This window comes from Bombina bombina, chromosome 10 (genome assembly GCF_027579735.1).
Source record: "Bombina bombina isolate aBomBom1 chromosome 10, aBomBom1.pri, whole genome shotgun sequence".
Lineage (NCBI taxonomy): Eukaryota > Metazoa > Chordata > Amphibia > Anura > Bombinatoridae > Bombina > Bombina bombina.
In genome coordinates, this window is record NC_069508.1 from 131330055 (window position 1) to 131345033 (window position 14979).

The 14979-nt window shown below is 45.2% G+C and overlaps 1 protein-coding gene across 1 annotated transcript in view; it reads left to right on the forward strand.

The window, feature by feature from the left end:
• USP33 (ubiquitin specific peptidase 33) overlaps positions 1–14979 on the forward strand; it is a 315907-nt gene that overhangs the window by 85427 nt on the left and 215501 nt on the right. Inside the window, exons 5-6 of the mRNA XM_053693333.1 lie at positions 13551–13685; positions 14291–14393. Of these exons, the coding sequence (XP_053549308.1) occupies positions 13551–13685; positions 14291–14393 (238 nt within the window). The remainder of the gene's footprint in view (positions 1–13550; positions 13686–14290; positions 14394–14979) is intronic.

Sequence of the window (14979 nt, forward strand, 5' to 3'; positions counted from 1 at the left end):
TGTACTATTTTACTATAGGGCAGCCTCTGGAGTGATAGCCTTTCAGGCTGTGGGAACTGGTGGAGTTTTAGCTTCACTGCGCCTCCCATACTTGTGCTGCTCTTCTGTGTATGATCTTAGAGAGTGTTAACTAAGATCCCTCTGCCTTCACAGGACCTCATGAGGAAGAGTGGACCTCTTGACAATGTGGGAATATCATGCTGTTCCTCAGCATGGAGGTAAGTGCAGTCTTTTACTCTGGGGCCTTTCAGCATATCTCAGATCCGACTGTACTCTGCCTTTAATATTGGCTATGGGCCTAAGGGCTTCCCTTAGACAGTATGTGGGTTCTCTTTAACTTGAAGATGAGGGAGAACAGACATACTGCTTAATATCCAGAAACTCTGGCATTTAGAATTTAGCCTAGAAGCGCTGGAACATTATGTGGGTATCTACCTGTATTATTGGGCTTGGCTCTATTATTTTTATTATGTTATAGAGATGGCTGACGCTGGGGGTAGTGCTGGAGTGATAAGTGTTTTTACTTGACTCCGGTACATGGCGGTACTGTACTTATTTTTCCCGTGGTTTGTGTGAGATGTTTCCGCCCACGAGGGGCGGGGCTTGGTGCTGCATGCTTAGCCGCGCAGTTTCTTACTTGACTGAGTTCCGGTGGCAGCATCTCCTCACGGCTCCTAAGCTCGCTTGTTGTAGTATTTTACAGGCGATCTTAGGGGAGCCGTTCGTAAGGGGTTAAGATTGGTCACGTGGAGGCAGGTAGGAGCCGCAGCAGAGCTGCGGCAAGATGACTGTTTCATTTTTGCTGGGAACCAGTGTGATATTTATAAGGCTCACGTGCAGGGAGTGGGATATAAATATATACAGCTTATCTCTGCACATTTATATATCGGGCTTTAATTAGAAGGTTTTTTCTTAAAGACACAGTACACAAAAGATTTTTCAACATATTATCATTATTTTGACCAAGCTTGCATTTGCTTTTGTTATCATGGATGACATTGAACAAAGTACATGTCCTATGTGTTTAGATGCCATTGTGGAACCCCCTGTTACGCTTTGTCCCTCATGCATTGAAAGGGCTTTACAGTGTAAAGAACAAATTTTCTTTAATAAAGATGTATCTAAGGAATCTTCTCAGACTGATGAAATTCAGGGTATGCCGCAACTTTTTCCCCAAGCGTCACAGCCTTTAACGTCCGCTCAAGCGACGCTGTGTTCTTCAACTGCGTCTGCCTCATTCACTCTGCAGGATATGGCTGCAGTTATGTCATCCACTCTTTCAGAAGTCTTATCTAAGTTACCAGCTTTGCAAGGTAAACGCAGTAGGAAAGAGGCCCAGGTGGTCCCTGCGACATCTGATGCCTTGATGGCGATCTCCGATGTACCCTCTCAGGGATCTGAATTAGGGGGAATGGAGGCTTTGTCTGAGGGGGAACTGTCTGATTCAGGAAGTACATTACCCCAGACAGATTCGGAAGTGATGTCTTTCAGGTTTAAGCTTGAACACCTCCGCCTGTTATTACGGGAGGGTTTGATGACTCTGGACGACTGTGACACTATTGTGGTCCCTCCAGAAAAATTGAGTAAGATGACAGAGACTTAGAGGTCCCTTCTTATTCTGACGTTTTTCCGGTTCCTAAGAGGATTTAAAAAATTATTGCTAGGGAATGGGAAAGACCGGGTATCCCTTTCTCCCCTTCCCCTATGTTTAAGAAGATGTACCCTATAGCTGACGCCGTGCGGGATTCTTGGCAGACGATCCCTAAGGTGGAGGGGGCTATCTCTACCTTGGCTAAACATACAACTATTCCTATCGAGGACAGTTGTGCTTTCAAAGACCCCATGGATAAGAAGTTGGAGGGTCTTCTCAAAAAACTTTATGTTCATCAAGGTTTCCTTTTGCAACCGACGGCCTGTATTGTGACGATCACAACTGCGGCTGCCTTTTGGTTTGACGCTCTAGAAGAGTCCCTTAAGACTGAGACTTCTTTAGAGGAAATACAGGATAGAATTAAGGCTTTTAAGCTGGCTAATTATTTTATTACGGATGCTTCCTTTCTGATCACCAAATTGGCGGCTAAGAATTTGGGATTCTCCATCTTAGCACGAAGATCCTTATGGCTAAAATCTTGGTCTGCGGATGTGTCCTCTAAATCTAAGCTTTTGGCTATTCCTTTCAAGGGAAAGACCCTGTTTGGGCCTGACTTGAAGGAAATCATTTCTGACATTACGGGAGGTAAGGGTCATCTCCTTCCTCAAGATAAGACATCTAAGCAAAGGGGATGACAGAGTAATTTTCGTTCCTTTCGAAATTTCAAGGGAATCTCCTCTTCCACTAAACAGGAAGGGAATTTTTCTCAAGCCAAGCCCACCTGGAGACCTAACCAGGCTTGGAACAAGGGTAAACAACCCAAGAAGCCTGCTGCTGCTACGAAAACAGCATGAAGGGGCGGCCCCCAATCCGGGACCGGATCTAGTTGGGGGCAGACTTTCTCTCTTTGTCCAGGCTTGGGTCAGAGACGTTCAGGATCACTCAAGGGTATCAGTTGGAGTTCAAAAATGTCTTTCACGATTATCTGTCGACCAGATAAAAAGAGAGGCATTCTTACGCTGTGTAGAAGATCTCTCCCTCATGGGTGTAATATGTCCCATTCCAATTCAGGAACAGGGGCAGGGGTTTTACTCATATCTCTTTGTAGTTCCCAAAAAAGAGGGAACATTTCGACCCATTTTAGATCTCAAAAGTCTAAACAAATTTCTCAGAGTTCCATCCTTCAAGATGGAAACTATTCAGACCATTCTTCCATTGATCCAGGAGGGTCAATATATGACTACCGTGGATCTAAAGGATGCGTATCTTCATATCCCTATACACAGGGATCATCACAAGTTCCTGAGGTTTGCCTTCCTAGACAAACATTTTCAGTTTGTGGCCCTTCCTTTCGGTCTGGCCACGGCACCCAGAATTTTCACAAAGGTTCTGGGATCTCTGTTGGCGGTTCTAAGACCGCAGGGCATTGCTGTGGCGCCTTATCTGGACGATATTCTGATCCAGGCGTCGTCTTATCAGCTAGCAAAGTCCCATACCGACATTGTTCTGTCCTTTTTAAGAACTCACGGGTGGAAAGTGAATATCGAGAAAAGTTAACTAGTTCCACAGACAAGGGTGCCTTTCCGGGGTACTCTAATTGACTCTCTATCCATGAAGATTTTATTGACGGATGTCAGAAAGTTAAATATTCTGAATACTTGTCGATCACTTCAGTCCAATCCTCGGCCGTCAGTGGCTCAGTGCATGGAGTTGATTGGCTTAATGGTAGCAGCAATGGACATCGTTCCGTTTGCACATTTTTCAACTCAGACCTCTACAGCTGAACATGCTCAGACAGTGGAATGGAGATTATGCAAATTTGTCTCCTCAAATAGATCTAGATCAGGACACAAGGTACTCTCTTCTGTGGTGGTTGTCACTGGATCATCTGTCCCAGGGGGCATGCTTCAGCAGACCCTCATGGGAGATAGTGACAACGGATGCCAGTCTGATAGGATGAGGAGCAGTCTGGAATTCCTTAAAGGCTCAGGGTGTATGGACTCAGTCGGAGTCTCTACTTCCCATCAACATTCTGGAGTTGAGAGCAATATTCAATGCACTTCTGGCTTGGCCTCAGTTGGCTTCGACCAAATTCATCAGGTTCCAGTCGGACAACATCATGACTGTGGCCTACATCAATCATCAGGGAGGAACAAGGAGTTCCTTAGCGATGGCAGAAGTGACCAGGATAATTCAGTGGGCAGCTACTCACTCTTGTTGTCTGTCAGCAATCCACATTCCAGGACTGGACAATTGGGAGGCGGATTTTTTGAGCAGACAGACGTTTCATCCAGGGGAATGGGAACTCCATCCGGAAGTATTTGCCAGCCTGATTCTCAGATGGGGCAGGCCAGAGCTGGATCTCATGGCGTCGCGTCAGAATGCCAAGCTCCCGAGATACGGATCCAGGTCCAGGGATCCTCAGGCCGAACTGATAGATGCCTTGGCAGTGCCTTGGTCGTTCAACCTAGCTTATGTGTTCCTGCCGTTTGCTCTCCTTCCCCGGGTGATTGCTCGAGTCAAACAGGAGAGAGCTTTGGTGATTCTCATCGCTCCTGCGTGGCCTAGCAGGACTTGGTATGCCGATTTGGTGGACATGTCATCTCTGCCGTCGTGGAAGCTTCCATTGAGGCAGGACCTTCTCGTTCAGGGACCCTTCCATCATCCAAATCTAATTTCTCTGTAGCTGACTGATTGGAGATTGAACGGTTGATTTTATCTAAGAGAGGGTTCTCTGATTCGGTCATTGATACCTTGATCCAGGCGCGTAAGCCCGTTACTAGAAAGATTTACCATAAGATATGGCGTAAATATCTTTATTGGTGTGCATCCAAGGGCTACTCATGGAGTAGAGTTAGGATTCCTAGGATTTTGTCTTTTCTCTAAGAAGGTCTGGAGAAAGGGTTGTCAGCAAGTTCCTTAAAGGGACAAATTTCTGCTTTGTCTATTTTACTACACAAGGGTCTGGCAGATGTTCCAGATGTTCAATCATTTTGTCAGGCTCTGACTAGAATCAGGCCTGTGTTTAGATCAATTGCTCCTCCTTGGAGTTTGAATTTAGTTCTTAATGTTCTTCAAGGGGTTCCATTTGAACCCCTTGAAGAACATTAAGAACTAAATTCAAACTCCAAGGGGTGCACGCTGACGTTAGAACTTACTGTAACACCTGCGATGTGTGTCAACGAGTAGGAAGGCGAGGCGATCACCCTAAAGCCCATCTAGTAAATATGCCCATTGTAGAGGAACCCTTCAGCCGGGTTGCTATTGACCTAGTGGGACCACTGGCTACCCCTAGTCCCTCCGGTAAGCGCTACATTCTTACCGTAGTGGACTATGCTACCAGGTACCCAGAGGCTGTCGCCCTATCCAACATACAAGCGGATACGGTAGCGAATGCACTAGTACAGGTGTTCTCCCGGGTAGGATTTCCAAAAGAAATCCTATCCGACCGAGGCACCCAATTTACGGCTGAATTGACCCAACAACTCTGGCAGGTTTGCAAAATTAAGTCCCTCCTGAGCTCCCCATACCACCCCCAGACGAACGGGCTGTGTGAGAGGTTCAATGGGACCCTCAAGCAAATGCTCAAGACGTTCACTCAGGAATACCGAGACTGGGAACGCTTCCTGCCGCACCTCCTATTTGCTTATCGGGAGGTGCCCCAGGAAACGACAGGGTTCTCTCCTTTCGAGTTGCTCTACGGAAGAAAGGTACGGGGACCCCTAAACCTGATCCGGGAGCACTGGGAGGGAGAGATGGAGGCTGACGGTGTCCCCATTGTGCCATACGTGCTGGAACTCAGGGACCGAATGGAGCAATTAGCCAAATCCGTGCGGGCTAATCTCCAGTTGGCCCAGAGAAGACAGAAAGTATGGTACGATCGGGGGGCCCGAAAGAGAATCTTCACCATAGGACAAAAGGTGTTAGTACTTAAGCCGGTGAAGACAGACAAATTGCAGGCGTCCTGGCAGGGTCCCTACCAGATCGTAGAGAAAAGGGGAGACACCACTTATGTGGTAGCTAGCTGCCATGACAACAATCTTAGAAAGACATTCCATGTAAACATGCTCAAGGAATATTTTGAGCGACCAGAGAACGTGACGGCCGTATGTTGTTCCCCTCAGGAAGACCCCGACAGTCTACCCATTCCAGACCTATTAGAAAAGAGTCTCCCCACAGGTATAGTGGCTCAGGTTCAGATAGGAGACCGACTTAGCCCCACTGAAAGGGAGCAGCTCAGCCAACTCCTCCAGTCCAAACACCTCACCTTCTCCCCGAAGCCAGGGTACACTACTTTAACCACCCACCAGGTAGATACTCCGGGACAAGCTCCCTTGCGCCAGGCTCCGTACCGAATCCCTGAAGCAGTTAGGACAGGAATGAAGGAGATCGATGAGATGCTCCAGCTCAGGGTAATTGAGCCCTCCGATAGTCCCTGGGCCTCCCCAGTTGTCTTGGTGCCCAAGAAAGATGGGACCACCCGGTTCTGCGTAGACTATCGGAGGCTCAATGAAAAAACCGTGACGGACGCTTACCCTATGCCCAGGGTAGACGAGCTACTCGATCGTATAGCCAGGGGAAATTACCTGACCACTATTGACCTCTGCAAAGGTTACTGGCAGATTCCCCTGGCCCCGGAGGCTATCCCCAAGTCGGCATTCGTCACCCCATTCGGCTTATATCAGTTTAGGGTAATGCCGTTTGGGATGAAGAATGCCCCAGCTACATTCCAGCGCTTGGTGGATAGGCTCCTGGATGGCTTCCAGAGTTTTGCTTGCGCCTACCTGGACGACATAGCGATCCACAGTGAGTCCTGGGAGGACCACTTAGCTCATGTAGGAATGGTTCTGGATCAGATCCAGGCTGCTGGCCTGACTCTGAAGCCAGAAAAATGTCACTTTGGGATGGCCGAGGTACAGTACCTGGGTCACCGGGTGGGGTGTGGAAAGCAGCGACCAGAGCCGGCCAAGGTAGAAGCTGTCGCCAATTGGCCCACCCCCATCACTAAGACTCAGGTCCTAGCCTTCCTGGGCACGGCAGGGTACTATAGACGGTTCGTACCAGACTACAGCACACTTGCCAAACCCCTGACTGACTTGACCAAGAAGACCTTACCTCGACAGGTCCTGTGGTCTCCCCACTGTGAAACGGCTTTCCAGGCTCTCAAAAATGCTCTAATTAACGCTCCTGTCTTGGCGGCCCCAGCCCTTAACAAACGTTTTATCGTCCATACAGATGCTTCCATGTTCGGGCTGGGAGCCGTCCTCAGCCAAGTAGGCGAAGATGGAGGGGAGCATCCAGTTGCCTACATCAGCCGGAAGCTCCTGCCCCGCGAAGTCAGCTATGCAGCGGTCGAAAAGGAGTGTTTGGCTTTGGTGTGGGCATTAAAGAAATTGACTCCCTATTTATATGGTCAGGAGTTCACTCTGGTCACCGACCATAACCCGTTGGTGTGGCTGAACCGGGTCTCTGGAGAGAACGGCAGGCTATTACGTTGGAGCTTATCGTTGCAACCCTTCAATTTCACCATTACTTACAGACCTGGGAAACAGAATGGCAACGTCGACGGGTTGTCCAGACAAACCGACCTCAGCCCCGCATAACCAGCGGTCTGGACAGCCTTAGTCTGCCCCGAAAAGGGGTCAGACCGTGTCTGCCAGAGTGTTCCACAGAAAGGGAGCACTGTTACAGAAGCATTAGTTATTTTGTTGTGAAGAGCTTATTTCCCAGCAGCAATGCCTGAACCAGCCAAGCCAGCGCCTAAGAAGGGCTCCAAGAAAACCGTAACAAGTATCATTTCATAAAGAGTTAACTTTTTTTCAGCTTTTAGAAACTATTGTCTAAATACAAGTTTGCTGGCCTCAGCTCTAAGTTTAGTGATAACAAATCCCATTGTCTAATCACCTCTGGAGCCAGACTGCTAATTGATAAGATGAAATTGTAAACTTGTTATCTTAAGTACTGTAATCCTATTGTGGCCTGTCAAAGGACATTGCTCTCTATCTAAATGTGTGATGGGGGATTTTTTGCTTCCCCCCCCCCCCCCCCCTGGGAGTGCCCTGTGTGCATGTAACCTTAATAAAAAGCAGGCTGGGCATCCCAGTTCTGAGTTCTTGTTTGACCCTCAATCGCAGTGTTGACTCGTTTTTGTGGGCAGAAGGGTATCCTAGCTGTACTGCAGCTAAGGGAGATTATTCTATATTTGCGAGACTCATATAGAATACTATGGAAAGCAGCTTCTCCCCTCTTTAGCAATAGGGATCCAGGCTACTAAGCGGTCCATCTCTCAGCGAGACTAAGGGTAACCGTAACAAACAACAACTGGGATCATGCTAGCAAAATGGGATAATATTCATGTTAATACCTATATTACTTAGTGTTAAAACGTTTGCATGATTTATAAATAAAAACGTTTTTTCTCTGAGGGTGATAAATCTTTATTTGGGGCCTAATTTTCCACATGGCTTGTTAGATCACTCCTAAAAAAGGCCCCCTGACTTTCAGTGCATGGTGGGAGGGGCCTATTTTCGTTTTCAATCTGAGACATCCAGCTTCCCTGAAGGAGTCCTCTGGCTTATAGAACCTCTATAGAGGGTTTTGTTCCTGCAAAAATCGTTTTTAAGGGCAGGTAGGAACCACAGCAGAGCTGTGGCAGTGTGTTTGACTGTTTAACAGGTTTAATGTTTTTCTAATTCGTTTTTGGGCCTGAGGGGTTAATCATCCATTTGCAAGTGGGTGCAATGCTACTTTAGTCCCTTATACACACTGTAAAAATTTCGTAGAGTTTACTACTTTTTTTCACTGTTTTGCAGTTTATGTGGTAGTTTTTTTCTCATAAAGGCACAGTACCGTTTTTTTATTATTGCTTTTTTCACATTTATTAAAGTGTTTTCCAAGCTTGCTGGTCTCATTATACTAGTCTGTTAAACATGTCTGACATAGAGGAAACTCCTTGTTCATTATGTTTAGAAGCCATTGTGGAACCCCCTCTTAGAATGTGTACCAAATGCACTGACCTTTCTATAAGTTATAAAGACCCTATTATGGCTTTTAAAGATTTATCACCTGAGGTTTCTGAGACTGACAAAAGGGAGGTTATGCCATCTAGCTCTCCCCACGTGTCAGAACCTATAACTCCCGCTCAAGGGACGCCAAGTACATCTAGCGCGTCCAATGCGTTTACTTTACAAGACATGGCGGCAGTTATTGTCCAAACTGCCAGGGTTACAAGGAAAACGGGACAGCTCTGGGGCTAGAACAAATACAGAGCTCTCTGACGCTTTAGTAGCTATGTCTGATATACCCTCACAATGTGCAGAAGTTGAATCAGGAGAGCTTCTATCTGTGGGTGACTTCTCTGATTCAGGGAAGGCGTTACTTCAGTCTGACTCTGAAATGACAGCATTTAAATTTAAGCTTGAACACCTCCGTGTGTTGCTCAGGCAGGTTTTAGCGACTCTGGATGACTTTGACACCATTGTAGTCCCAGAGAAATTGTGTAAAATGGACAAATACTTTGCAGTGCCTGTTTACACTGATGTTTTTCCAATCCCTAAGAGGTTTTCAGAAATTATTACTAAGGAATGGGATAGACCAGGTGTGCCGTTCTCTCCCCCTCCTGCTTTTAAGAAAATGTTTCCTATAGATGCCGCTACACGGGACTTGTGGCAGACGGTCCTTAAGGTGGAGGGAGCAGTCTCTACCCTAGCTAAGCGTACAACTATTCCTGTCGAGGACAGTTGTGCTTTCCTAGATCCTATGGATAAGAAATTAGAGGGTTTCCTTAAGAAAATCTTTATACAACAAGGTTTTATTCTCCTGCCTCTTGCATGCATTGCCCCAGTCACTGCTGCAGCAGCTTTTTGGTTCAAGTCTCTGGAGGAGGCTTTACAGGTAGAGACCCCGTTGGATGATATCATTGACAGGCTTAAAGCTCTTAAGTTAGCCAATTAATTTATTTCTGACGCCGTTTTTCATTTAACCAAGGTAACGGCTAAAAATTCAGGTTTTGCCATTCAGGCATGTAGGGCGCTATGGCTTAAATCCTGGTCAGCTGATGTCACTTCAAAGTCTAAACTTCTCAAGATCCCCTTCAAAGGGCAGACCCTATTTGGGCCTGGACTGAAGGAGATAATTTCTGATATTACTGGAGGAAAAGGCCACGCCCTTCCCCAGGATAGGTCCAACAAGTTAAGGACCAAACAGACTAATTTTCGTTCCTTTCGAAACTTCAAGAGTGGTGCAGCTTCATCTTCCTCTTCTACAAAACAAGAGGGAAATTTTGCCCAGTCCAAGCCAGTCTGGAGACCTAACCAGGCTTGGAACAAGGGGAAATAGGCCAAAAAGCCTGCTGCTGCCTCTAAGACAGCATGAAGGAGTAGCCCCCGATCCGGGACTGGATCTAGTGGGGGGCAGACTTTCTCTCTTCGCCCAGGCTTGGGCAAGAGACGTCCAGGATCCCTGGGCTCTGGAGATTGTTTCCCAGGGATATCTTCTGGATTTCAAAGCTTCATCTCCAAAGGGGAGATTTCATCTCTCACAATTGTCTGCAAACCAGATAAAGAGAGAGGCATTCTTACATTGCGTTCAAGACCTACTAGTTATGGGAGTGATCCACCCAGTTCCAAAGGAGGAACAGGGGTAGGGCTTCTATTCAAATCTGTTTATAGTTCCCAAGAAAGAGGGAACTTTCAGACCAAACCTAAACAAATTTCTCAGGGTCCCATCCTTCAAGATGGAGACTATTCAAACCATCCTACCTATGATCCAGGAGGGTCAATATATGACTACCGTGGATTTAAAGGATGCTTATCTACATATTCCGATACACAGGGATCATCATCAGTTTCTCAGGTTCGCCTTCCTAGACAGGCATTACCAGTTTGTGGCTCTTCCCTTCGGGTTAGCCACGGTACCAATAATTATTACGAAGGTTCTACGGTCCCTTCTGGCGGTTCTAAAACCGCGGGGTATAGCAGTAGCCCCTTACCTAGACGACATCCTGATACAGGCGTCAACTTTTCATATAGCCAGGTCCCATACGGACATTGTTCTGGCATTCCTAAGGTCTCACGGGTGGAAGGTGAACCAAGGAGTTTCCTTCCTAGGAACTCTGATAGATTCAGTAGAAATGAAGATTTATCTGACAGAGGTCAGGTTGTCAAAACTTCTAACTTCCTGCCGTGCTCTTTATTCCATTTCTCGTCCGTCAGTGGCTCAGTGTATGGAGGTAATCGGATTAATGGTAGCGGCAATGGACATAGTTCCGTTTGCCCGCCTACATCTCAGACCACTGCAACTTTTGCATGTTCAATCAGTGGAATGGGGATTACACAGATTTGTCCCCTCTACTAAATCTGGATCAAGAGACCAGGGATTCTCTTCTCTAGTGGCTATCTCGGGTCCATCTGTCCAAGGGAATGAGTTTCCGCAGTCCAGAATGGACTATAGTAACGACAGATGCCAGCCTTCTGGGCTGGGGTGCAGTCTGGAACTCCCTGAAGGCTCAGGGTTCGTGGACTCAGGAGGAGGCCCTCCTTCCGATAAACATTCTGGAACTAAGAGCGATATTCAATGCTCTTCAGGCTTGGCCTCAGCTAGCTGCAGTCAGGTTCATCAGATTTCAGTCGGACAACATCACGACTGTTGCCTATATCAACCATCAGGGAGGAACAAGGAGCCCCCTGACAATGTTGGAGGTTTCAAAGATAACTCTATGGGCAGAGGTTCACTCTTGCCATCTCTCAGCTATCCATATCCCAGGAGTAGAGAACTGGGAGGCGGATTTTCTAAGTCGGCAGACTTTTCATCCGGGGGAGTGGGAGCTCCATCCGGAGGTATTTGCCCAGTTGATCCAACTTTGGGGCAAACCAGAACTGGATCTCATGGCGTCTTGTCAGAACGCCAAGCTTCCTTGTTATGGGTCCAGGGATCCCAAGGCAGCGCTGATAGATGCTCTAGCAGCACCCTGGTCCTTCAGCCTGGCTTATGTGTTTCCACTGTTTCCTCTGCTCCCTCGTCTGATTGCCAAGATCAAGCAGGAGAGAGCTTCGGTGATCTTGATAGCCCCTGCGTGGCCACGCAGGACTTGGTATGCAGATCTGGTGGACATGTCATCCTTTCCACCATGGACTCTGTCGCTAAGGCAGGACCTTCTACTTCAAGGTTCCTTCAAACATCCAAATCTAATTTCTCTACGTCTGACTGCTTGGAGATTGAACGCTTGATTCTATCAAAGCGTGGTTTTTCCGAATCAGTCATTGATACCTTAATTCAGGCTCGAAAGCCTGTCACCAGGAAAATCGATCATAAGATATGGTGTAAATATCTTCATTGGTGTGAATCCAAGGGCTACTCATGGAGTAAGGTCAGGATTCCTAGGATATTATCTTTTCTCCAAGAAGGATTGGAGAAGGGATTGTCAGCTAGTTCCTTAAAGGGACAGATTTCTGCTCTGTCTATTCTTTTGCACAAACGTCTGGCTGAGGTTCCAGACTTTCAGGCGTTTTGTCAGGCTTTAGTTAGAATCAAGCCTGTGTTTAAACCTGTTGCTCCGCCATGGAGTTTAAATTTAGTTCTTAAAGTTCTTCAAGGGGTTCCGTTTGAACCTTTGCATTCCATAGATATTAAGCTTTTATCTTGGAAAGTTCTATTTTTAGTAGCTATCTCCTCGGCTCGAAGAGTTTCGGAGTTATCTGCTTTATAGTGTGATTCCCCTTATCTGATTTTCCATGCAGATAAGGTAGTGTTACGTACCAAACCTGGGTTTCTGCCTAAGGTGGTATCTAATAAGAATTTCAATCAGGAGATTGTTGTTCCTTCCCTATGTCTTAATCCTTTTTCAAAGAAGGAACGTCTATTACACAATCTTGATGTGGTCCGTGCTTTAAAGATTTTCGTCAAACATCTGCTTTGTTTGTTGTCTACTCTGGACAGAGGGGCCAAAAGGCTTTGGCAACTTCTCTTTCCTTTTGGCTAAGAAGCATAATTTGCTTAGCTTATGAGACTGCTGGCCAGCAGCCTCCTTAGAGAATTACAGCTCATTCTACTAGAGCAGTAGCTTCCACATTGGCTTTTAAACATGAGGCCTCTGTTGAACAGATTTGTAAGGCGGCGACTTGGTCTTCGCTTCATACCTTTTCTAAATGCTATAAATTTGATACTTTTGCTTCTCCAGGGGCTATTTTTGGGAGAGAGGTCTTACAGGCAGTGGTGCCTTCCATTTAAGTTTCCTGCCTTGTCCCTCCCTTCATCCGTGTCCTAAAGCTTTGGTATTGGTATCCCACAAGTAATGGATGAACCTGTGGACTGGATACACCTTTACAAGAGAAAACAAAATTTATGCTTACCTGATAAATTTATTTCTCTTGTGGTGTATCCAGTCCATGTCCCGCCCTGTCATTTTAAGGCAGGTGTTTTTTATTTTTAAACTACAGTCACCACTGCACCCTATAGTTTCTCCTTTTTTTTTTCTTGCTTGTCTTCGGTCGAATGACTGGGGGTGGCAGTTAGGGGAGGAGCTATATAGACAGCTCGGCTGTGGGTGTCCTCTTGCAGCTTCCTGTTGGGAAGGAGAATATCCCACAAGTAATGGATGAACCCGTGGACTGGATACACCACAAGATAAATAAATTTATCAGGTAAGCATAAATTTTGTTTTTCTGCAAATTATATCAAGAGAATGAAGCATATTAGAAGTAAATTAGAAAGTTGTTTAAAATTGCATGTTCTTTCTAAATCATGAAATAAAAAATATGGGTTTCATGCCCCTTTAATATGTTTGTTTTTACTTTTTTTTTCTTTTTCAGTTTCTCGATTCCTTTATATTATTCCCAAATTCAAAATCATTTTATTAATTTGTATGAATTAACTTTCAACTGCATTGTTTTTTAAAATGATGTCTCTATGTATTTAATTTACTTATGTGTTTTATTGATTGATTGTTTACTTCATTTTGTAGGTCACCAAACATTGTCTCACTGTAAATCTCACAACTCTTCGGGTCTGGTGCTATACCTGCAACAAAGAAGTATTTCTGGATCGGAAACTGTGCTCTCAGTCACCCACTGCAAAGACTCAGGGCAGTTCTAACCAGGTGCAAAAGCCTACTTTATTCTAATAGTGCTACTTTATTCTAATAATTCTACTTTAATACATTTTACCTTTTTTTTTTTTTTTTTTAATATCTGCCAATAAATAACAAACATATATACTATATATAATATAGTGTGTATATGTGTGTATATATATATATATATATATATATATATATAATTCCTTTATTGGCTTTTACTGATAACAACTGCAAAATAATGTAGTTTATACTTAATTAGACTGTTGTCTGCAGACTAAAACCCAGATTATCTCTTCCCAATAAAGCAAATTGTGGCTGGAGTTTGGCTTTTGAAAAATAATTATACTAAAAATTGTTAATGTTTTTAAAAAAATGTTAAAAGTTGGCTGATTTATTATTCTATAGTAACACAGCAGAAATATATTTAATTACAAGGTGTTTACTGTCTCTTTAAAGGGTGAGATGTTTATGGTTACTTTTTGGATTTACTTTGAAGATGAAATGGTTTTCCTTTTTTCTTAAATAATGAGACTTTGTGTTTCTGGTTAAATTATTATTCAATGTTGTTGTTTTTTAAAGTTGTTGTTTTTTAAAGTTGTTTTTTTTTTTTTTTTTTTTTTTTAAAGGATACAAAAATGACATCAAGCCTTACTCTAAAAATTCCTGCAACAGTTGTTTATGAGAATTTAGATATTGAGCCAGATGAAGAGGACGAGCTGAAGACAAGAGGTAAGGGTTTTAGGTTTTCCAATAGGGATATTTGTTAGTTGATATTCTTCAGCTGCACAAAAACACATAGTGGGCCCCATTTATCATTTCATGGATGCACACGGTTTTTAACTAGGGAACCTTTCCACCAGTGTTCGAGCCAAGCAGGCGCATTGGACACTGTTCTCTTGTGACTCGTCAACAAACAAGTTCAGGGTGATTTAACTCTGCCATTTCTGATGTGGTGGCGAGGTTAAGAAGCAGCGGTCTTACCACTACTGTTCCTTAACTTGCAGCAAGCAGGCTCGTAGTAGCAAGCCTGCACCAATAGGGTTCCAAAGGAAGCTCGCAGCAGCATGCCTGCACCAATAGGATTCCAAAGGAGGCTCACAGCAGCATGCCTGCACCAATAGGATTCCAAAGGAGGCTCACAGCAGCAAGCCTGCACCAATAGGATTCCAAAGGAGGCTCGCAGCAGCAAGCCTGCACCAATAGGGTTCCAAAGGAGGCTCGCAGCAGCATGCCTGCACCAATAGGATTCCAAAGGAGGCTCGCAGCAGCAAGCCTGCACCAATAGGATTCCAAAGGAGGCTCGCAGCAGCATGCC